Source organism: Capricornis sumatraensis, chromosome 5 (assembly GCF_032405125.1).
Source record: "Capricornis sumatraensis isolate serow.1 chromosome 5, serow.2, whole genome shotgun sequence".
In the NCBI taxonomy this organism is placed as follows: domain Eukaryota; kingdom Metazoa; phylum Chordata; class Mammalia; order Artiodactyla; family Bovidae; genus Capricornis; species Capricornis sumatraensis.
In genome coordinates, this window is record NC_091073.1 from 79,725,548 (window position 1) to 79,749,298 (window position 23,751).

At 51.2% G+C, this 23,751-nt stretch overlaps 1 protein-coding gene across 6 annotated transcripts in view; it reads left to right on the forward strand.

The window, feature by feature from the left end:
- Positions 1-23,751, forward strand: part of TNS3 (tensin 3) — a 222,311-nt gene that overhangs the window by 150,048 nt on the left and 48,512 nt on the right. For 5 of the 6 annotated variants that reach the window (XM_068973010.1, XM_068973012.1, XM_068973011.1 and 2 more), the window contains 2 exons: positions 6,037-7,296; positions 23,338-23,501. In XM_068973010.1, coding sequence (XP_068829111.1) covers positions 6,037-7,296; positions 23,338-23,501 — 1,424 coding nt within the window. Of the gene's footprint in view, positions 1-6,036; positions 7,297-8,760; positions 8,770-23,337; positions 23,502-23,751 lie in introns of all 6 variants that reach the window. The other variant, XM_068973007.1, reaches the window with a different exon arrangement.

Here is a 23,751-nt window from a genome sequence, read left to right on the forward strand (position 1 = left end):
TGATGCCATGAGATGTGCCTGACGCCCTCCGTCTCTTGTTCCTCTCCGTATTCCCCAGGCTGGTTCGTCCCAGCATGTCGTCGGACTTTGCTGAATATTCCATTTCAGTCTCCATTAACAACTGACTAGCAGCTGTGGCCAGTGCTTAGGAAACTCTCATGGACATTTCCTGGAGAGGAGTTTTCTGCTTTTCTCCAGTGAAGACTTGCAGGGAAGATACTGTTAGCGCTTTTGAAATGAAAAGTTACTTTTCAAAGCAAACCTTTCACAAAGGTAAAACATAAGAGTCATAGATTCAGTATTTGAAAGAAAGAAAGATTTCAGCAGCTCAGTGTATCTATCAGGTTTGCTGTTTCGTTTAAAATTGATTTTTTGTTGGAAGCAGGGCTAGGAGACAGTTGAACTTAGTACAGATCAGTTCTACATCTTTTTTGGGGCCGAGTGGTTGGTACTTGAATGGAGGTGAAGTTGAGATGTTGCCTTCCCTTTGGCCAATTCTTCACATACCTGTGAGCACATACCTTTGAGCACAGGTGGGCATTGGTTAATCTGTGTTCAGCCAGGATGGGAAGGAATGTTTTCATTTTTCTTCCTGTCTTCTTCACTTTCTTTTGAAATATTTTGGGGGTGTCTCTTTCCCTCCTCGTGAGATAGCCCCCACTCAAAAGTCAAGTGGGAGTGGGCAGGGAATCGTTACAGGATAGCAGGCGTGGAGTGGCGAGTCTGTCCTGTCCCTTTAATGAGGCAGAGAATGTCCTCTGGCTCTTTTTTTTTTTTTCCAGATGGGAACCTCCCTGGTGTGTCTTTCAGTGGGAGCAATCGGAGCTGTAGTTACGTTTGATTTTTAACCAGGCCCTGGCTGCAGGGAAAACATTACCAGATAACTCACAGGCCACCTTTTGGAAGGGGCTCTGGCTTTTGTTCAGCGGGGTGGGAACAGTGGGAAGGGATGAGGCACAGTGAATGGTTGATCTGCACTGGGACAGGTAGAGGCTCTTTCTTGTCCTGCATCTGCAGCAGAAATGCTGGGGGTCCTGGGCGGCTCACATCCCAGTCTGGAGATTGGGGTCTCCATTTGCAGAATGAGGATTAAGTTCTTTCAAAATCCCCATGAGCTGGAAGCACAAAATTATAACATGTCATTTAAATATACGAAAGGATGCAAGGAGTAGATGAAGTGAACGACTCTGACTTCCACCCTTCACCCACCCAGTGGCTGTGATAGCACTCTGCGTTCTGTGATGGAGCAGAGCTTCACAGCCCCAAGCCTCCTTCACCTGAGGGGCCGCACCCTCCCTTCCGCTGGGGGCTGGCGATGGTGGCGGTGGTGGGACCCCAGCCCCAGCCCTGCCAAGCATTACAGAAGTGAGTTTGGCTTCATCAGTTCTCTGAAAATTACTTGTTGCATCACTTTTCCAAATCTCATTAAAAGGGCTACTTTGCCATCAGTTATGTCAGCATGTCCTTGAAAACTGACCAGAGTTTTGGGGGCTTCACAGAACGGGTTAGGGCTTATGTCTCATTTTCCATGGAGGGTTTGGCAGTCAGTCATGCAATGACTTCCTCCCCCAAGCCTCCAAGATAACTTTTGTCCCTGGTGATTCTTTTTTCATTGCTCTCACCCTGCAGTTTTCACATGGGGTCTCAGAAAACAAAATTCCAGCCCAGTGTAGGCAAGGTCACTCTTCTCCAGGTGTGGTTTAGAGGGGCCATACATAGGTGGGGGCACCCTGCCCACCCTGCCGCTGTGGGAACTAACCGACTTGGAAAAGTCCACCTCACAGGTGGCAGGAGGATGAAGGAGACGGGGAATGGCAAAGATTCTGTGTCACTGTTATGCACCTACTGTATGTCAGGACCCTATCACACCCGCAGTTCCTGCGGCTGCACAGATAGCGTTCAGACGTCCCTCGGACCTCTGCCTATCTGATAGGTACATTGAGTCATGTTTAGGTTCACAACTCTTGTTTTCATTGATATTTTGAAACCCTCACATTGACTTCAGCACCTTCCCAGTCTTATTGGGTGGCATTTGAAGGCCTGCTAAGTGGGTCTGTGCAGTCTACTTGGGGGAGAGGTTGTTTCGGTGTCTGGGGAGTGGAGACCCTGGGGCTGCAGGTGGCCAAGGGCTGTGGGCACTTCTGCCATCAGACTTTTGTTTATTTGTTTGGCTGTTGTTAGTTTTTTGTTTTTTTTTTACCTGCTAAGACAGCAGAGCATCTTTCCAAAATAGTTCCCTAGGTTTTGTCATGTAAGAAGCAGCCAGAACATTCAGTCTCTCAGTACTCGGGGCCCATTGGGGGGTCCCTAATGCTGGGGATACCACAGGTATCCCCAGATACAAAAAAAAGATCCCTTCCCTCCAGGAGCCCATGTTCTTGTGGGGGAGACAGCGGTAAGTCTGCAGTATATCTGGCTGTAGGTGCGTGCTGCAGACAAACACCCAGCAGGGACAGAAAGGAAGGTCAGGAGAACCCACACTGAGGAGGTGAGAAAGCAAGCCAGGATAGCGCTGCAGGTGGAGAGCGGCATGAGCAAAGGCCCAGGGGCAGGTGTGCGCCTGCTGTGGTCTGCGTGGTGAACAGGAGAGAAGTGAAGCAGCATAGTCAGGGGATGCCAGGCCTGGTCCACCATGGAAGGAGCTTTTAATAATTGTGGCTGCTCATATGAGTCTAGGCTTCCCTGGTGACTCAGTGGTAAAGAATCTGCCTGCCAATGCAGGAGACGCAGGAGATGTGGGTTGGATCCCTGGATCGGGAAGATCCCTGGACCGGGAAGATCCCCTGGAGGAGGACACAGCAACCGACTCCAGTATGCCTGGAGAATCCCATGGACAGAAGAGCCTGGCAGGCTACAGTCCAGGGGTCACAAAGAATTGGGCACGACTGAGCGACAGCACCCGGGGACTCACGTATTAGGAGCCCTGGGCCTGTGTTCTTTGTATATGTTCTCTGATTCTGACAAGTGTCTTGAAAGATAATACTGATTATTCCCTTTTATAAATCGGGGGCTTGGACAGTCTGAACGTCAAGACCAGGAATGCACAGAGTAAACGCAGAGCGAGAATCCCACCTGCAGATTCAGGGAAACTCAGCCCGAGTCCTTCTGTGGAGAATGCAGGGCAGGGGCAGTGGGTGCCAGAGGCCCCTCTTCCCTCTTGCCCCCCATAGCCCGGGATCACAAAGCGTGGGTGCAGCGGGGAGGCCCCTGGACAGCCCCCCCCCCCCCCCCAGAGGCCCTGTGCTGCCTTTGGGAAGATTGAAGCTCCTACAGAGTGATTTAGAAGTTTTGGCGGGTCTGACTTTGAGGGCTCACTGATTTGGTTTGTATACTTTTCCTATAGATAGAAAATGTATTGGACATTTTCCACCATAAAAAGGAACCTGCACGCATGGTAGGAAGTTTGGAAAGGAGTCTGTGGTGGGGTTTGGCTCCATCCCTCACTGCATACCCTGAGACGCTCTGAGGGTCCATGAGACCAAGGCCTAAATGTTCCGTGCCCAGCCTCACACAGACCTGGTGTTTTGTCAGCAGCAGTCGAGTTGTTTTTAATGTGTTTATTATTATTTTAAGATTTCTAATACTAATAAAAACAGTAAGATTGGGATTACTCATAACTCTGCAGCCAAGGGAATATCCTGCCCTGTTCCACTTCCTGCAGGCCCTTGTGGACTGTTCTCCATGTGGGGCTGGCCACGGGGCTCTACTCGAAATAATTAACGGGCACTTTGGGGTAGTGCCTGAATTTAAATCAGAAGGATTTTTGTACAGCTCATTCTTGGCTTCCCTTTTCCCCTTAATTCGTTGTGCCAGTCCGTTCTCATTCAGATTGAGGGAGGAGGACTGGAGTCATGGGCGCATGGACATGTTTCTAGACACTGCCAACTCCCTGCCAGCTGTGAGGCTAGTGGTCTGCCCTGGCCACCCCTGGGCCCGGCACTGTCCACTCCTCTGCTCTGGGGGGATTGAGATTCTCACGGAGGAGAGTGTCTTCTGCTGCTCGCTCAGCAAAGCAGAAGGGAATACCTGATTCCCCAGGTCTTGCCTTATTTTCTTGGCCACAGCTGGTGAAGAAATGAGATGAAAGATGCTTATCTGTGTACTCTGACTTTCAGTGTCTGTGTTCGAGTTTCATGTAGGGCACAGGCACCCCCTGCTTGTTCACGGTTGGGGCAGAGGACTTGAACTGGTGTCTGTCTTATGCTCCAGCTCCCACTTCACCCACGGGCTGTTCTGCATGAGCCCAGAGCATCCTAAACACAGTGACCTAGTGGCTCACACATGGGTCAGTTTTTCCCTTTCACAGTGGGAAGGGTAATGTTTGCAGGTGTCCCCTAACTTGGGGCGCTCATTCTGGGGTCCTCATGTGCGGTGCTGGGTCCAGCATCTCCTCCCCCTGGCACCTTCAGGTCACTCGCTGCCGCCATGCAGAGCATCATGACCGGCTGCCACGTCTCTGTGGACGGGCCACGGGCAGCAGGGGTGCCAGCCTGTGGAGCCAGAGAACCTGGGTTTTGGTCCCATCTGCACTTTGCAGCAGCTGCCCAACCTGGGAAAGTTACTCATGCTCTTTCAGCCTCAATTCTTCATCTTTACAAAGGGAATATGCTAGAAAGTCAGAGAAAATACACTTGAGTGCACACCCCATGATTGGTGCTCTGTGACTACCAGCTGTCACTGATGCCATTCCCTAATGACCCTATGGCTGCATCTAGTTCCTGCGTCTTACTTAGACGCTCACATCCAGTTGTCTGTCTTGCAGACTTGGTTTATTTACTGTATTTTGTGTATCATTGCTCCCCCCAGCCTTCCCACCAGGCACTGCTTTAAAAGGAGGGTCCCTAGGTTCATACCAGCCTGTATCTCTGTGTCCAGTGTCCCCCATCACTTCTCGCTCTGCTTCTTCCTCTTGTGCACATTTGAGATAAGAAGGAAGCTGGAGTCTCATGTGCTCTCAGCATTGCAGCCCAAGATACCCCACAGGTCTCTGTCCTGGAGTGTCAACCCTGTGTTTTTGAAAAAAGCTGAAACCTGCCGATGGTGAAGTGCATCAGGGCTAGAGCTGGGTCCTTCAGAGCGGCTCCAGGCCCAGTCGCCGCTGGAATGCAGTGGCTCCCGGGGCCGCAGACACGGGTCAAGCCCTCTGCGGCTCCGTTATTGTGGTCTGCCTGCAGTTTCACAGTTGGGAATACAGGGAGGCAGAGGAGGATGCAGTGGCGAGGTGCTGACCGCGAGCTCTCTTGTGCTGTTGAGTGCCCTCCCAGCTCTTTGTTGTAAGCCAGTGAGTGGTTGACTGCCGCCGCCAAGGCTGTAATTAATAATAGTGGCAGAGGGTTCCTCTCTCCCCATCTGCATTGGAGACCTAATTTTGTTTTCCTTGGCCATCCCTGTGCATGGAGATCAGTGCTTACCCCTCTGTGTTTCGAGGTCCTGCTGTGCCTTCGTGGGCACCTTCTTGGCCCAAAGATGCTGCACTTCCAGGAAGGCAGGCCGGAGACCAGTTCCTGTGCTTTCTCTTTTTGTTGAGCTACATATTTGGATTCTAGCAGATCTCAGGTTGAGAACAGCAGGCACCTGTGTTAGATGTTCAGTTTACTAAGGACTTGTTACCCAGGCCGCTGGAAGATGCCTTGTAGGTGCCGACAGAAGCTCTCTCCTGTCTTATATGCACCGTCCATTCTCGAGTCTTGGAGACTCGTGAGTGGAGCTGTGCTCACCATTCATGCTACAGATGAAATGAACAGTGAGCCCTCGAGGCAAGGTGACTGAGTGTGAGGAAGCCCAAAGATTCTCTAAATGACCCTTCTCTTTGCATAAAAAGGTAGGGCCTGAAGATGTTTGGTTATTCAGATTTCTTTGTGGGTATTTGCTATGTGGGAGTATATGTAGAATTTTTGGATTCTAGAAGAGTCTTTGGCCCTGAGCATTCTAAGTTACGAATTTGTTTATTCAGAGAAAATAGAGATGTGTTCTAAGAGCCCAAAGCCCCCCTTTCATCTTTGACTTACAGTCTGTCTCTCGTTTTCTCCCCACCAGTGTTGCATACGCAGGGCCCTGTGGATGGCAGTCTTTATGCCAAGGTGAGAAAGAAGAGTGCTTCAGATCCCAGTGTCCCAGGCGGGTCCCCTGCCGTACCGGCCACCAGCAGCCCAGACCATAGCGACCACACCCTGTCTGTCAGCAGTGACTCGGGCCACTCCACAGCCTCGGTGAGGACCGACAGGACCGAGGAGCACCTAACTCCAGGACCCAATAGGGGCCTGAGCCCCCAGGAAAAGGCCGAGCTGGATCAGTTGCTCAGTGGCTTTGGCCTCGAGGATTCTGGAAGCCCCCTGAAGGATATGAGTGATGCTCGCAGCAAGTACAGCGGGACCCGCCACGTTGTACCGGCGCAGGTCCACGTGAACGGAGACACCACCCCCAAGGACCGAGAGACGGACATCCTGGATGACGAGATGCCCAGCCACGACCTGCACAGCGTGGACAGCATCGGGACCCTGTCCTCCTCTGAGGGCCACCAGTCAGCCCACCTGAGCCCCTTCCCCTGCCACCAGAGCAGCCAGAACTCCCTCCTGTCTGATGGATTCGGCAGCACCGCCGGCGAAGATCAGCATGGTGCTCTGGCCCCAGATCTGGGACTCGCCGCGGAGCCCCTGTTCGAGCGAGAGCGGGCTTTTGGGAGCCGCGAGCCGAAGCAGCCGCAGCCTGTGCTCAGGAAGCCCTCTGTGCCCGCCCAGACACAGGCCTACGGGCCAAGCAGCTACTCCACGCAGACCTGGGTGCGCCAGCAGCAGATGGTGGCCGCTCACCAGTACAGCTTTGCCCCTGATGGGGAGGCCAGGCTCAGCGGCCGTGGTGCAGCCGACAGTTCTGGCCTGCTGCAGACGCAGCCTAGGGTCCCGCTCACCCCCACTCGGGGGGCCAGCAGCAGAGTGGCCGTCCAGAGGGGCATAGGCCCTGGACCACATCCTCCCGATATACAGAGACCCCCTCCTGGAAAAGTAGCCTTCAGACCCAGGATTCCAGATGTCAAAGTCGTGAATGGTACTGGTCCGGAGCTGGGTGCAGACCCTTCCCCAGGCTCACCCACCCTGGACATCGACCAGTCAATCGAACAGCTCAACAGGCTGATCTTGGAGCTGGACCCCACCTTTGAGCCCATCCCCACCCACATGAACATGTCAGGCAGCCAGGCCAACGGCCCCATGCCCCCAGACGGCATGGGAGGCGGGCTGCGGACCAGTGGCCGCCTGCAGGACACAGGAGATGGCCCTGGCAGGGCCCCAGTGAGGCAAGGTGAGCTGGGGTTTCATGGGATGCACACTTGCCTGTGTCTGTGTTTTATAGAATAAGGTTTTATGGAAGAGCTCCGGGCTTGTCACAGAGTCTGAAAGAGGGGAATGAGGAGGACAGTTGGGGCCTTGGGCACAGTCTTGTGAGGACAGGCAAGTGACCACACCATTCGGGTGTGGACGGTAGCCACGAGCTGGCCACCCAGGGAGTGGGGAGGCTGTTGATGGGGCAGCAAGCTCAAGCTAGAGAGAGAGGGTCATAGGGTGGATGGAGGTGGGGAGTGGGAGGAGTGATGGAGGGGTAGGTTCTGGGGAGTCGGGGCCTAGAGGCTTGGTAAGGATCCCAGCCACCACAGCAGGCTGCAGGGTCCAGCGGCAGCCCAGCACAGCAGGGATGCGGGCCCTGAGGGTGTCCCTGTGTGCACCCTGCAGCCTTCGGGGCTCTGCTGCGCAGGAGGCGGGCACTGTGCAGGCTCTTGGAATGTGGCTTGTGTGGAGTCAGGGCCAGGCCTTCCTGCCCAGCTGCAAGCCCTGGGAAGGCTGCAGGTGGCTGTAGTGGAGAGAGGTGACCTCTGGGTGTATGGCTGAGTGGATGTGGGAGCAAGTGTTGGGTTCTAGCCTGTGATAGGCTCTTCATGTTGGAGAGGCACAGGCTGTGGGACCAGGGCGGATGCCCCGCAGGCTGTGGGCACTGGGACAGAGTGGGTCAAGGAATAGTATGTGAGGCCATCAGGGGAGTGTGTGTATAGAAACTTCCACACAGAGGAGATGGGGCCAAGTCTAGAAGCTTCCACACAGAGGAGAAGGGCCAAATCAGGTATCCAAACCTGAGTGCTGCTGAAGTCTGGGGAGGTTTAGGGAGGGGTGGAGCTGCAAGGACCCAGGGGTCACCGTGGGGTCGAGAGTGTGCTGACCAGTGAGACCAGGCGTCCCTGTGTTGGCGTGGAGGTGCGCATCCACATCTTTGGTGTCAGCTGGTTCCCTAAGGATGCTGCCTCTAAGAGTGAAGATGGGAGGCGGGATGAAGGAAGGATTCCGTAGCTTCCTCCTAGTCCTGAGTCTGACCCCGAGGCCTGAGCCAGGGTCACTGATGGGGCAGGAGTGCTGCTCTTGCCGCTGGCATTGTTCTGGGCCCTTTCATCTTCTCAGGCCCTTCAGCTGCAAGGACAGATCCCGTCTTACAGTTGAGTTTCCAGAGGTGTCAGGACATGGCCTTGCAAGGTCTCATAGGTGGTTTGCAGTAGAGCAGGACTCAGCCCTGTGGCTGCACACAGAGGCCCTGCCTGCTTTGCAGTCATACAGGGTGGATTTCAGACCCAGCCAGGTCCCAGATGGCTTGGGGAACCTGAGCTTTGCAGACCTCGGGCCTGTCTAACTGTGCGTTGGCTGACTAAGGGTGCAGTTTCTGAATTTCTCTTCGCTCCATCTATTAATCCCTATCACATACCCGGCTAGTGGAAAAGTACAGGCAGCGCTGGTCCACAAGCCCCTGAAGGGTACCTGGATCCTAAGTGTGATGATGCTGTGACATCCGGGCTTCCTGGTGGCTCGATGCTAAAGAATCTGCCTGCAGCGCAGGAGATGCAGGTTCGATCCCTGGGTCGGCAAGAACCCACTCCAGTATTCTTGCCTGGAGAACCCTGTGGACAGAGGAGCCTGGTGGGCTAAGTCCATGGGATCACAAAGAGTGGGACACGACTGAAGCCACTGAGTTCGCAAGCACTCTGTGACATTCATTTCCTTTCCCTGAGTACCTGGGCCCTTGGATATCAGAAGTTTGGGAGTTGGGAAGAACTGAGAGAGCCTTCTGGGAGTAGGTTATCAGACTTGAATATGTAGCTGTCAGACAACAGTAGTTAATTGTAGCAACAAAACGGATGGAAGGATTTGGATATATGAACTCATTTAGTCAGATACGTTCAGGAGATTCTGAGTTTAAAAAGTTTCAGTGGGAACAAAGCTATCCGTATCCTGTCTCTTACCTCGCCAAACCTAGTTATAAAGAATTTCTTGGAAAAATTAAAACCAGAAATCTTTTTTTTTCTTTCTTTCTTGGATTAAAACCTCCTTTGAGATTTGGAAGAGGTTGGAGGTGGCTGAGTGTATGGAAGAGGGAAGGATTCTAAGCTCAGGTTACCGTCTGACAGCTTCCTTTAGTTCATTTGTTTTCCAGTGGATGGAACGTAGTCCCGAATGATTCTTCTGTCTTGTAACAGTAGAACATAGAGCCTGGGGTTTTAGAAAGTCCCTTCATCTCCTCTAACCTTTAGTTAGCTATACTTAAATTACTTGATAAACTCATCACTGTAATTACTGGAATTTTAATTTTGATTTTAGATCTTTTCTATTTCCTGGTCTTATAAAGTAGTGACATTTTTTAAATGAAGGGACTTGAATACTTCAACAGACCTGTAAAATTTCCGTGAATGTTAGGTTATTAATTATGCAAATTCAGTTAAGAGTGTTTATTAATCCATTCATGTTTGTTAGGAATCTTGGGTATTTGTCAGTTTTCTTCCATACTTGTAAAACTATGGTGACGTCAGGGGATGAGGTATAAATAAGCATGGGCACTAATCTTCAGAGACTCCTGAAATTTGGGCATGAGCTTCTGGTAGGACCCCTGAGCAGCGATGAATACCCGCCAGCTGGGCAGCTGGCAGCTCACAGCGTGAGGACTGGCCTTCTAACTCGGAGTTCGGCTTTCAGTTTCAGAGTGAGCTCCTGTTTGAGAGCAGTGCCGAGCCGGGAAGTGCAGAGCCTTGGAGACTCACACCACACTGATGAAAAGGATCTGGACAGTGTAGAGGGTTCTTGGAACAGTCTGCAGGTGGACTTCTGGCTCTCGTTCTGGGACGTCTTGTCTTGCTAGAAATCCCATCTAAAGAATGTGCTTGTCTCTAGCTTTCAGCCCTTTGAATTGAGGTGGAGAGAGAGCTTCCTTCTCTCCCTGGCTGGTGTAGAGGACACTGGAACCCAGTGTCGATTTTAATATCGAAATGTCATCTGAGTATTTACATCTTTCAATTGCAAAAAAGCTAGATCAGCCAGCGATAGAAAAAAATCAGTAGATGGCAAGGAGAGTCAGCTAACCAACTGATGCTGAGTTGTGGAACCTTTCAGAAGGTTCGGGGATGCTGGATCCCTGTGCTTTGAAGATGTTCAGATCCCCAGTGCACACATCCATCCTCTGGACGGGGGAAGCCAGGGCTGCCAAGCGGCACTGGTCCACATGTGGTTCTTGACTCTGCCATACTGAGTAGGAAGGGGACGATGAGTCTGAAAGGCTCCATGATATTTGCAGGACAATGGCTCTCAGCCCACAGATGCGTCATCCCATGTCTGTGTGCCTGAGGCTCACCCTATTGATGTGGGTCAGTATCTGACCAGAGTGGCCTCATGTCTTGCACACAAATAGCAAATAGGCTGGAAAGTTCTATGAAGCTGTATTTTCTGCATGAGACCCTCCTTGGCCTGCCTTGCATCTTGCCCCCAGATGCTGACTGCCGCATAGTGTGTCTTAATTCTGAGTGTAGAAAAAGGTTTGTCACAGAAACTTTAGCATCCTGAAGTTAGTGAAATCCTTCACTGTTTGCAGATTGTGTCCTGATGATGAGAAAGACCACAAGTTATCTGGTGGTAGGGAGTTGGGGGTGGTGTTACCTGGAACGCCTCCTGGGGATTGCTGCATGTCCTGCACAGCTCACACTGCACCAGCTCTTCAGGCAGCAGCATGTCTACCATGGCTCTGGTTATTTCTGAGATGACAATTACATGCGAAGGCTAAGCATTTTCTGAGAAAGTCTACCTGCAGTCAGCACAATAATAATAATGGTGAGGATGGTGGTGGTGGTAGGGTTAATGATGATAGTGATGGTGGTGGTGATGGTGATGGTAATGATAGTGATGGTGGGAGGGTGATGATGATGACGGTGGTGGGGGTGGTGATGGTAGGTGATAGTGAGCACTGCCACTCAGCACCTTCCCTGTTCTTGGCGCTATGTCTGCATCACCCCTGATGTTCATTCCCAGTGAATAAACAGGCTTCCCTAGAAGCTCAGCTGGTAAAGAACCCGCCTGCAATGCAGGAGACCCCAGTTTGATTCCTGGGTCAGGAAGATCCCCTGAAGAAGGGTTAGGCTACCCACTCCAGTATTCTGGCCTGGAGAATTCCACAGACAGAGGAGTCTGGCAGGCTACAGTCCATGGGGTCGCAAAGAGTTAGACACCACTGAGCGCCTTTCACTTTCATAGTGTATAAACAGCCTCCATCTGTCTCACTCTGCATCCTATGGCTGAGACCTAATTCCACTGAAATTCTGCTCCCAGATCAAAAATCCCCTGGAGGGCAGGCAGTACCAGTGGCTTCTTTTGTTTCCTGTCACAGAGTAATGTTTGTGAATAGAGCAGATGTGCTGGTGGAAGTGCAGGTGACCCTCCAAGAACTCATGTGTCTTTGCTGAATTGGCTTGGAGAACTTGGCAAGGTTCATCATGGGCTGTGTAGGAAGTCAGTCCTGGCTCATGAGACAAGAGAAAGGCCCTACAGTGGTGGAATCTCAGAAAGCCTTGGGAGGCCTTGTAAAATGGGGTGAGGTGTGGAGGCGTTTCACTCCGTTCAGGTGCTCAGCACCTCTGCGGCTCCCCTGCTCTGAGCGGACATCAGACTGTGCTTCAGCCACAGCCTGTCTGGGCACTGCTGGGGCCTTGTGCTGCCCCACCCCCGAGGTCACCCAGCTGCATTGCATCCCTGCTCAAAAGTGGGTTTCTTAGATCACATCCTTTAAGTGAGGGGAGATTTCAACTGATAATACCAAGTAACAAAAGGAATGACTCAATATGTGAAGTTTATGATTCCACGGATGGCAGGAGGTCAGCTCTCTTTGCTCATACCTACGGGCTCCTTGTTTCCTATTCTCGAGACACTTTATTCGTGGCACATCAACTCCCCCACCCACAACTGTCGGCTCCTGGCCGGCCTCATGTTCAGTTCACAGCTGGCACTAGGACATTGTGCCAGCGCCCCTCTTGTGCTTCTGTGGGCACAGTCATCCCTGCAGGAGTGCCCGTCCACGTCAAAGGTCTGATTTATGCTGAAGGAGAGTCACAGTAACAAGTATCAACTTCCAGTCCTTGATAGTGGAAAGCCCATCAATTTAAATTATGCATTAAACTCCAGCCAAAGGGAACCAGTATGAGAACCCAAGGTCCTCAGCCGTGGGTCCGCACCATGAGTGTGGGACCTCCTGAGCACGGGCGGGAACTGTGGCGGCAGGAGCCCACGGGTGTGACAGGAGATCCAGGGCATCGAGGAGTAGAGAGCAAGGCCTTGCTGGGGGGAAGGTGGGTGCGGGCTGTGCAGACACTGGGGAGAGGCCAGGCCCAGGTGTGCGGAAGTGCAGGTGTGTTCATGGATCAGGAATCCAGGTGCACGGAGAGGGAGGAGAAGAGGGAAGAAGGGGTGAGTGTGGACATAGAACACATCTGAGACAGAATGCCTGCCTTCAGTATTTCCTCTGTTCCCCGAGGTCATAGACCCTGAGTCGGGGAAAAGTTTCTTGGGCTGACCCCAGCATCACCTGGGGCAGCAGGACCCAGGCCTACCGTGGACCCCAGCGAGCTGCTGCAAGGCTTTGGGGGCAGCCCCTGTGCTTCCAGGGAAGCCGGGCTTCTCAGAGCTAAGAAGCCTCCTCCAGGATTGCCTGCTTTCAAGGCACTCCTGGTTCCTCTGGTTGAACGAGGTGGAAGATGACGTCCTGTCACAAAGAGGAAGCCTGAGGTCAGAGAGGGCGGGTGACTCAGACTCAGAGTTGGCCCATGGGCCCTTCCTGTGTTAGTTCTTAGGCATTTCCGGGAAGAGGGTACCAGATCAGGATCAGAACCTGCTGCAGACTGTGTGATCTGGGGATGTATTGAGCAGAGAAGGAGGGCTCAGCACTTGTCTCTCCACCCTTAGGCCTTTTCTCATCACCTTCCAAGACAGGATGACCATTGGCCGGTCAGGGGTGGTCCTGTATCCAGGGGGCAGGACCTGGCATCCCTGCAGAAGCTGGCTGCAGTTCTGTGTCCTTGGGTGGATAGGACTTGGTAGGGCCCACCCTGGAAGCTACAGGCAATCTCAGGAATAAGAGGGTGAAGGATGAGTTCCGCTGGTTTCCTCTGGGAAACACAAAGCGAAGCGCTAACTCATTGAAACTAGGATTTGGTTCTCTTTGGGTGGGTTTAGATGGTGGGTGCTATGCTCACAAGTCTAATGCAGTCTGGATTCGGGTTCACTCATGTTATCTGAAGAGCTCTAGCAGAGTAGAGCTTAATGTGTCTATACCTCCATACCTCTTCAGCATCTTCAGCTGAGTCACTTTTATTTAGTATTGCAAGATGAGAAAGTCAGAGATCTGTTGCAGAACAGTCTGAATATGCTTAACACTGAACTGTGCACTTAAAAATGGTCAAGGTGGTAAATGTAGTGTTATGTGTTTTTAACACACAAGAAAAGGTGAGTACATTTTAAAGGCTACAGTAATTTCTTAATTGACCTGCTCTGTGTATGCATATTTGCATCCCTTGGAGTCCGTCAAAGTCATGGCTCCGACGTGGGTGTCTGCCTGACGCTGTCTCCCCCTCCACTTGCCTCTTTTCTTCCTTCCTTCCATGCACAAGGTCCTGATCACATAAGTCTGGAAGGGGCTTATGGTTAGAGTGTCTGGCTGCCTGCTGTGATCACAGTCCCTGGACCCAGTTAATCCAACTCCACCTTCAAACCTGCCCTCTCATTGCACACTGAAACCCCCTGTACCTTCAGCTGTCCTCTAGAGCTGTTCCCACTGAACAAGGTGGTGAGCGTCCTTGGGTCAGCGAAGGCTTACTGGGTACCATCAGTGTCCTCATGACCGCTCTGGATGTTGTTTTCAACCTCAGTTGGAGCATATTTTTTCAGGCTGTGTGTCATACTGACCAGTCCCAGTACAGCTGCAGGCCGCCCTGGACCTCAGGACACACAGGAGCAGGGAGCCACCTGGCATGATGCTTCCCTCAGGGAGCCTGAGGAGGCCTGGAGCTCCATTCAGTGGCCTCCACCTGTCAGGGACTCTCTTGGTGGTCTTAGGTCAGCCTAGGGTCACATTCTCTCTGAAATGCTCTCCCGACCCCCATCTCTGCCCCACGTGCCCAGGCTCACCACCCATCTCCATGGAAGACACTGGCCTGTGACTCTCCCTTTGCTCTTCTATCGCCACCGCCGCCCCCCAGCCGCCCCACGCCAATCATGAGCTCCTGGAAAGCAGGAGGAACCAAGAATTTTGGCGGTGGGGGAGGAACTTCCTCCTACCCAAGCCTACCAGGGAGGGAACCAGGTAAAAGAGATTGTGGAGTGGTGGCCAGTGAACCCAAGCTGAGGGCTTCTGGTGATGTTTCTGGGAAGGACTCTTGTTCTCTGTTTGTTGCCACAGGGGACACTGCACTTTCTCCACCTGTGAGGTCCTATCACTGGAGACGAGTGGTAGTTGGGGTATTCAGGTGCCATCAGCAGTCCAAAAGGAGGGTCCCGCCTGGGGTTAGGACAAGCCATGCCCTGTCAAACTGATGCTTTAGGACCATGAAGAGCGGTGGACAGACAGATGCTCACAAGCGCACATTTGGTGATGGAGTTGGCCTGCCATGTTGCAGGGAGCTCTGCATGCTTCTAATTTGGGAAAGATTTTAGAATGAGAAATGCATGGTCATTGCTGGAAGCTGTTGTTTCAACTACTTACTTTCATTGCATAAAAAGCTTGTTATAAATTTGAGAGTTGATGAATCAGTTCCTTTTGCTCCAGCGATCCTCACTGTACCAACAGGCGGATTTGAGTGCCCCAGGCGGTCACCCTGATGGGCGTCTCCCCATGTTCCTGAGAGGCCTGCAGGTGTGGCCTCTTCTACCTGCTCTGCACCACCTGGGCCGTCCTGCAGCAGTGATTCTCAACCCCTCAGACCCACCATTCTGTGTTTAGAACATCTGTTATCTGATGCCAACTTTACTACCCTGAAATCAAAGTCACAGCTTATATAAACTACTTAAACACAATTTTTAAAAATATATGTAACACTCTAACACTCATGTTAAAGTATAAATTTAAAAAAAGCAATGTATTTAATTTAGTGTTCATCCTAAGGTGAAAACCCTCAGGCAGGCCAGCCTAGGGAACAAAAATCATCCCCTCAGATCTTTTTTATTGGGGAAAAATGCATCTATTGTAAAATTCACCATTTAAGCATTTAAAATGTACAATTAAATGGCATTAAGTACCTTCACAATGTCGTATAACCGTCCCCTCTATCTAGCTCCAGAGCACTTCTAAACTTTCAAAAGGAAATCTGTACTCAGTGGCAGTCACCCCCATTCCCCGCTCTCCCAGCCCCTGGGAGCCCCAGTCTGTTTCCTGTCTCTGGAGAGTCCTCTCCTCTGGGCATTTCACATAAGTGAGGTCCTAGGATATGTGTTGCCTTTGCAGTCAGGCCTCTTTGATTCAGCATAAGGTTTCGCAGGCTCACTTGTGTTGTGGCATAAGGCTGAGTGATGTTCAGCTGAGTGATGGACAGCCCATGCTGTGCTTATCCAGTCATCTGTGGATGGTGACCTTTTGGTGACTGTGAATAGAGCTGCTGTAAATGTTCACGTATAAGTATGCATTTGATCCCCTGGCTTCCCTGGTGGCTCAGACGGTAAAGAATCAACCTACAATTCAGGAGACCCAGGTTCAATCCCTGGGTTAGGAAGATCCCCTGGAGAAGGAAGTGGCAACCTACTCCAGTATTCTTGCCTGGAAAATTCCATGAAGAGCGGAGCCTGGTAGGCTACAGTCCTTGGGATCACAGAGTTGGACATGACTGAGCAACTGACACTTTTCATTCTTTGGGGGTAATACCCAGAAGTGGAACTGCTGGACCATGTGGCAGTTCTTTGGCTAAGTTGCCCAGAAGACGCCCCCTCTGATGTTTGAAAGTCTGGTTTGGTGACCCCCTGGCCTCTGGTATGGATGGCTTGTTTCAAGAAGTTCTGCCTTGTGTGTGGTAGAAATAAGCTGGTCAGTACAGGTGTGACTGACGCTCACATATGCCTTCACTGCGGAGAAGTGTTAACTTATGTCATCCTTGGGTAGACAGCACCAAGACCCCCCTCTTGCTGAGGATAAAGAGGCTATGACAGCTCCAGCCGAGACAGGCCTGGGAGTCACAGCTCTCTGGCTGCTCTCTGCAAGTCTTGTGTGTTGTTTCTTCTCACAGCCCATCAGCCATTTGGGCCTCCGGCCTCAGGCGTCATCTGCTTGCGTCACCTTCCACTGAAGGTGGCCCCAAAAGTGGACAGTCCTAGTGACCGTCCTGAGGTGCACTGTGGAATCATCACAGTTGCTGAAAGATGAAGTATGTGGGGAGAGGCCAGTAAGATAAGTGATGGTAGTGGGTGGAAGGAGAAGGTAAGAATAAAATAAATTTAAATAAGCAAAAAGGAACTCAAACTTGGCACCAGCCTCTGCTGATGGTGTCTTAACGGGTAGGGGTCATGCAGGGGGCCGGTAGTGGTCTTGCCTTTTGGTTGCTGTGTGACTTTTTACATCTGTGCTGTAAATTACAAGCTTACTCTGGGTAAAACATGAGCGTATTGCTGAAATTTCTTATAGTAGAAGGGAATGCTTCCTAGCTTTTTGGACACAATCAGTTTCCCTTTTAAATCTGTCATTTTAGAGGAAATGCTACCACCTAACCAAGCACTTTGCTGTTCCCCAGTGGAAAGGATTTCCACTTTTGTAATCCAAATGGTAGACGTCCTTTCCTCAGCCTCTTGGCGTTCTTTGGCTGGAGTCCGCTGGTCGCATTCCTATACACGCTGCTAAGGCTCTGGGGTCCATTGGGTCAGAGAGGGATCCCAGGGGGTGAGGCTGCTCCCTGAGCTCTTCAACATTATTCTGCACTCAGACTAGGAATTTCTAAAAGGCATCACCCAACCCTTTAAGAATATACCCTGCAGCTGAATCAATTCCTATTTCAGTTTAAGGAGGGAAAAGCTCCTTACGTCATTGTTAAATCATTCTGGGAACATTTAAGCTGGGAGGAGTGTTTGGGTTTCTCGTTGTCACTTTCCCTTTGCCACTCTCTCTTGAGAGGATGCACATGTTTATTTGAATGAGCTGAAATCAGGAGGCCTCAAACTTAACTCGGGAGCCAAATAATCCAGGCGAATCCTTGGCGATTGTTTTTGCTTCTAGGAAGGCAAGGGAGTTTCCAGAACCCACCGTGCAAGCCTTGATGACGCAGGCTTCATTCTTATATGAGATAAATAAATAGATTAAGGGCGCTTTACCTCGAAGTGCCCCAGATAGAAGACGAAGGTCATGTTCTAGGAGGTCATGAGTTTTCATTCACTCATCAGAGCCGGCATTTGCCACCTGGCTGCACAGCACACTCACCTAGGAACTGGACAAAATGCAGGTGATTAAAGTGCCCGTGTAGCTTCCGCCTCCAGGAGGTTCGGTTGGATTGGCCTGGGTCATGTCTCAGGGGTCATAATTATCTTAAATGTTACCCACTTGTAAAACTCCAGTGTGAATCCAGGATTGAGATGAGCCCTGGATCTCGAGCTTGTTTGTGTGTTGGAAATATGAGCATTTAAAAAAAGTGCTGACACCTGGACCTCACTCCTGAGGGTTGTGACTTCACAGGTAAGGGGTGAGGCCCTAGAGTCAGGATTTTTAGTGTGATTTTAATGTTCAGTCACATTTGAGAATCACTGTTTCACATTCATGTGTCATCTTGGGGCTGTGGCCTAACCTTCTGGAGGCTGTCCCACTGTTCGGTGAGGCAGGAGAAATTCTGCTTGCTGTAGAACTCCGAGCATGGATGGGTGTTCTGTGCCAGGGTGCTGGGTGGTGACTCCCTGTGCTGGCTGCTATGCAGGTCCAGGCTTTATTTGAGCAGGTAGAGTGGGTCACCTCACCTCGCTGGTTCTCAAGTTCATTTTTAAATAGGATCAGATAGTTACCCAGATAAATCTGAATCTGCCCTAGCACAGTGCAGGGAAAATCTGTGTGCTCTGAGTTACCTATGACCATGCGATTTCACTCTGTTGCATAACTGGAAGTTCTCTGTATTTAGGTGAAGAGTAGCCAAGGGGCTCCTGGCTTCTAAAAATACAGTTTTCTAGTGAGTTATCTGAGAATGTCACCTCTTGAACCTCCATTGGTTCAGTGGTAGATTGGCGACCATTGTGCCACCTTCCTAGTTAGGCTGTATTCAGTCCCAGGTGCTAAGTGCTTGGCGGGCACCCCGCTTCTAGGCCCCAGACCCCCACTTCTCCAGGGCTCAGTGGGTATGTCTGGGTGCCCCCATATGAGGACTGGCTCTCCTGTTCTGTCTTCAGCACCCCCAAATTTTCCTGCACTCACTCCATGCCACTTTCTTGTGGTGGCCGGTGTAAGGGTACACTGCCCTGATCCTGGCAGGGCTCCGTCCCTGTGAGTGGCCTGAATGACCGAACGGGCAAGCCTTGCTTTTCTCTCATACTCAGCAAGGTCCAACATCCCATAGTGAAGCTGAGCCCTACCCCTCAGCCTGGCCTGGACTGAGGCGACGCCTCGCAGACAGATGCACTCAGGCTCAGCATGTGTTATTTCTCTGTCTTTGACCCCAGCTCCACCCATGAATAAGGTGAATCATTGAAACACTGATATTCTCAGGCCTTCAGGAGTAGTGATGAGGGGGGCACCTGAGAACACCTGCCCCCTTTCCAGCCTGGATAGGTGGGTCTTGAGGCCTGGTGTGTATCATGTCCTGTGTTAGGAGGAGAGGAGAAGGATCTGAAGACATCTGACTGCCCAGCGTAGGGACTGGCTGGAGTGGGCCGCCTCTGATTGTAAGGCCACTGCAGACCATGTCGCGATGCTACGTGTTGGTGGGAAAGTGAAAATCCCGAGGATGAGACCGGTAGGCAGCATTTTGTTCAGGAAGAGCTGCTCCCCACCAGATCCCCCACACAGACTCCTGGCTGAGAATGTGAGCAGGGCTTGTACGGGGACTTGCAGGTCACTGGGATTGTTGGTAACCCTGTCATCCTAGGTTTCCATGGTTTCTATGCTGATTCCTATCGCTTTTGTGACTTGGAGGGCAGTGGGGTCCTGGGGCCTTTTCTACTGGCTGCACCAGGGCTGAGCAGGGCAGGGGGTGGCCCCAGATGCCCTTTGCCTGAGGAAGGCCCCAGGAGGGGGCAGTTTGCCGAGCCATCTGCAGGGACCCAGCCGGTGTGGGCACAGGGCTCAGTGCAGCAATTCTATCCTGCTCGCCGTGTCTCCTCCTTCCTCTTTTTCCAGATTTGACTTCTCTGGACGCTCAGTCATGTCCAGCTCTTTGCGACCCCATAGACTATAGCCCACTAGGCTCCTCTGTCCATGGGATTTTCTAGGCAAGAATACTGGAGTGGGTTGCCATTTCCTTCTCCAAGGGACCTTCCCAACCCAGGGACTGAACCCACGTCTCCTGAATTGTCAGACAGATTCTTTGGACTTCTCGACTGAAGAGGAAAAATTTGGTCATAGCCAGATTTATGAGTGGCTTCTTTACTACAGTTCTGAGTATGGGTTTGAAGCATTTCTTATTTAACTGACTAAGTGAAATGGAATCAAGGCACTCCCCGGAGAGGGTGGGCAGCCTGCCTCCAGCCGCTGTTGGATGACTCAAAGGGTGTGATCCCAAGAGGCACTCCCATCCGAACCTCGAGGACACTCTAGTGCTGCTGTCTGTAAATTAGGGTAACTTGTACAACTCCTGTGAGCGTATTGGTGCAGAAAGCCACCTCCCACGGGACTGTCTCTGTATCTAATGGGAGGGTCCAGCGGACTTGTCAGAATGATGTTTGTTAATCAGACGCCAGGCACTGTTTGTGTTTGTGGATCTTCACATAGAAACTGAACACAGGTACAGACCTCAGGGACATTGAAGGCTGGGCTTCAGACCATTGTCATAAAGCAAATATCGCCTCAATAAAGTGACTCAGATATGTTTTTGGTTTCCAAGTGCATCTGAAAGTTATATTTATACTATTCAGTTCAGTTCAGTCACTCAGTCGTGTCCGACTCTTTGTGACCCCATGGACTGCAGCATGCCAGGCTTCCCTGTTGATCACCAACTCTCAGAGCTTTCTCAAATTCATGTCTGTTGAGTCAGTGATGCCATCCAACCATGTCATCCTCTGTCGTCCCCTTTTCCTCTTTCCTTTAATCTTTCCTAGCATCAGGGTCTTTTCTAGTGAGTCAGTTCTTCACATCAGGTGGCCAAAGTATTGGAGTTTCAGCTTTAGCATCATTCCTTCCAAAGAAATCCCAGGGCTGATCTCCTTTAGAATGGACTGGTTGGATCTCCTTGCAGTCCAAGGGACTCTCAAGAGTCTTCTCCAACACTACAGTTCAAAAGCATCAATTCTTGGACGTTCAGCTTTCATCACAGTTCAACTCTCACATCCATACACGACTACTGGAAAAACCATAGCTTTGGCTAGATGGACCTTTGTTGGCAAAGTAACTTCTCTGCTTTTTAATATGCTGTCTAGGTTGGTCATAGCTTTTCTTCCAAGGAGCAAGCGTCTTTGTAGTCTGTTAAGTATACAAGAGTGTTATGTCTAAAAAAAAAAAAAAAAGACAGTGATCATACCTTAATTTAAACATACAAAACAAAAAAGTAATTACAGTATCAAAGACCACTGAGTACAAATTACCATCACAAATATAATAATGAAAAAGTTTCAAGTATTGTGAGAATTACCAAAATGTGACACAGAGATGCAAAGTGAACCAGTGCTGTGGGAAATGATGCAGTAAATGTGCTGGATGCAGAATTGACACAAACCTTCCATTTGTAAAAAAAATGGTGTCAAGTGCAGTAAAATTCTGGAGCGTGCTGTGTGTGGAAGGGCAGAGGTCAACCCAAGATCCCATTTTCCTCGTCTGCAAAAAGATGCAGTACACCACCTTAATCTTGTAATTGTGGGATTTCCTCTGTGAGCCTGTGTGCCCAGGCCTGGCTGCTGTGGGGAGCCTGGTTGTTGTTTGTCATTCCCCCAGCAGAGGTGGGTGCACGTGGGCACATCCCAGTGCCACAGCAGCATCATGCCCCCCCCCCCCCCTTGTTTCTCCAAGGATGTCACAGTGGGCTGGAAGTGGTGCTGGGGTCCCTCCTATCTGCACTGCAGTCTGAGAGGAGGGCGCAGTCTGTCGTCTGGGGAGGCCTGGCCTCTGATAACTCTGGTGCCTATATCTTTGCCTCTTTAGGAAGGGCAGACACACTCTGCTGGGAGAGCGATGCCTCTGTGCAGGGCTTCCCAGGTGGCGCTAGTGGTAAAGAATCTGCCTGCAACGCAGAAGACATAAAAGGTGTGGGTTTGATCCCTGGGTTGGAATATCCCCTGGAGGAGGGCATGGCAACCCACTCCAGGTTATTCTTGCCTGGAGAATCCCATGGACAGAGGAGCCTGGCGCATGATAGCCCATAGGGTTGCAGAGAGTCAGACACGGCTGAAGTGACTTAGCACACACGTGCGTCATCGATAGAAAGACACACTGCCATCCTAATAGCCTGCAGCAAGTCTCCCAAACTACCTCTGCTGAGATTCCCCAGACCCTCTCCCCCATCCACTATAAAGTGAGTCTTTGTTGGTTGGGGCACGGCTGAAGGATCTATGATGTTTCTTGCACTGGACAGTGGGCAGTGGATGTTGAGTGTTAGTGCTTGAGTTTAGCTTTCCCCTGCCCAGAATTCCTCACTGTTGAGTCGAGCGGTCATGCTCAGGGGCCTCACTCGACTGTGCACCTCTGCAGGTGGTGTGGCCTTCAGGGCACTCTGGCCCTGACTGGGGATGAGCACACAGGGCTCGCACACACCTCTGGCATGTTCTCAGCCACCGTAGGTCACACCCAGCCCAGTCCTATCCCAGAGCCCCGGGCACCGTCCACGGCCTGGTCCTCCCTAGAAGCTGCTTTCGAAAGGAGTAGGCAGGCTGTCAGAGCTGCTGGTTGCCTGGGCTGCTTCCTTGCGTCCCTGTGAGTCTGAGGATGCCCCCTGGGTTGCATGTCCATGCACAGCAGCCCCTGTGGGTCCCCTGAGCAACAGTGTGGACCTCCGATAAAACACAAAGTATTTTTTGACACTTTGAAATAAAAAGTTGTACTGGTTACAATTCTGATATCACTATACCTGTACACTGGGATTGAGCAAATAAGCACTTAGATGATTCATGGTGGTAACGAAGAATGGACAAAGTTTTATAAAGAAGGTGACCGTTTGTGTAGACAAGTGAATATGTATTCCTGTTTGTGTCTCAAGAAAAGGTTTCCATGTCTCTGGTCTGAGTGGCTGTTACTTCCTCAGACTAGAGCAAGGTGCAAGCACTCTGACCCCAAAGTTAACCACTGATGCCTTGAGAAGAAGATGGATTACTAGGGCAGAGGCCTCAGACCAAGTCCCTGCGGCTGTTAGGCAGCCTGGCTTCTTTCAGTCTTATTCTTTCTTGCTCACTCAGTGATGGGGAAGAAGCTTTGATCCTGGGTCCCAGCCTTTCTTTGTTCCATATGCTTCCTGAGCACCTCTGGTGGGCCGGGCAGTGTTCTTGACCTTGGGGAACTAGCAAGGCACGGCTCCCTGCTGGAGCTGACATTGAGAAAAACAGATGGGACATGGACAGTGGTCATTTCACCCAGTAAGGGGATGGGCTTCGAAAGGGTCATGCGGGGTGAAAGAAGTCAGACACCAAAGAACGTGGAGTGTACGATTCCATGTACGTGAAGTATCCAAAGTAGGCAAATCCATAGACACAGAAAGTAGATGAATGGTTGCCAGGGGTTGGAGGTGGGGGATGGGGAGTGAATGCTTAATGGGTATGGAGTATGACTTGGGTGATGAAGATGTTCTGGAACTAAAAAAATTCAAAATACAGAGTGCCTCTGAGAAGTTTTAAAGTCAGTTTTAATTGAAGGTGAGTGTTCTCCATAATGAAAACGCCTGCAGCCCACTTGTCTCTCTCCTAACAGGGGATGAACCACTCGGGGGAAGATTCCGGAAGCTGAGCCTTGAGCAGTATGATAACGAAGCTGGGGAGCAGCCCACCTTCTCCAAATGCAGCTGGGGAAAGACTACCAGTTCAGAACAGACTCCAGGCCTGGCGCCTTTTCTCTCCCCAGACAATGCCAAAGAGGTATACACTCTGCTACCCAGAGCCTGGCCTGAGCCCTGTCCCAAGTCGCCAGTTCAGTTCCCCACCCAGCTTCGTCCCTATCTCACAAACATGGTTCCTCCCTGAAGGCAGGCCTGCCGGCTGGGTGGGATCCCCCCTCTCCCAAGAGAGCTGTGCCGGCATGCACTTGGTCATCTGTGTTCTGATCTGTAGAATGGGGATTGAAGAGTCAAGTATGCGATGAGTCGTGAGGGTAGAGGTCTCAGAACTC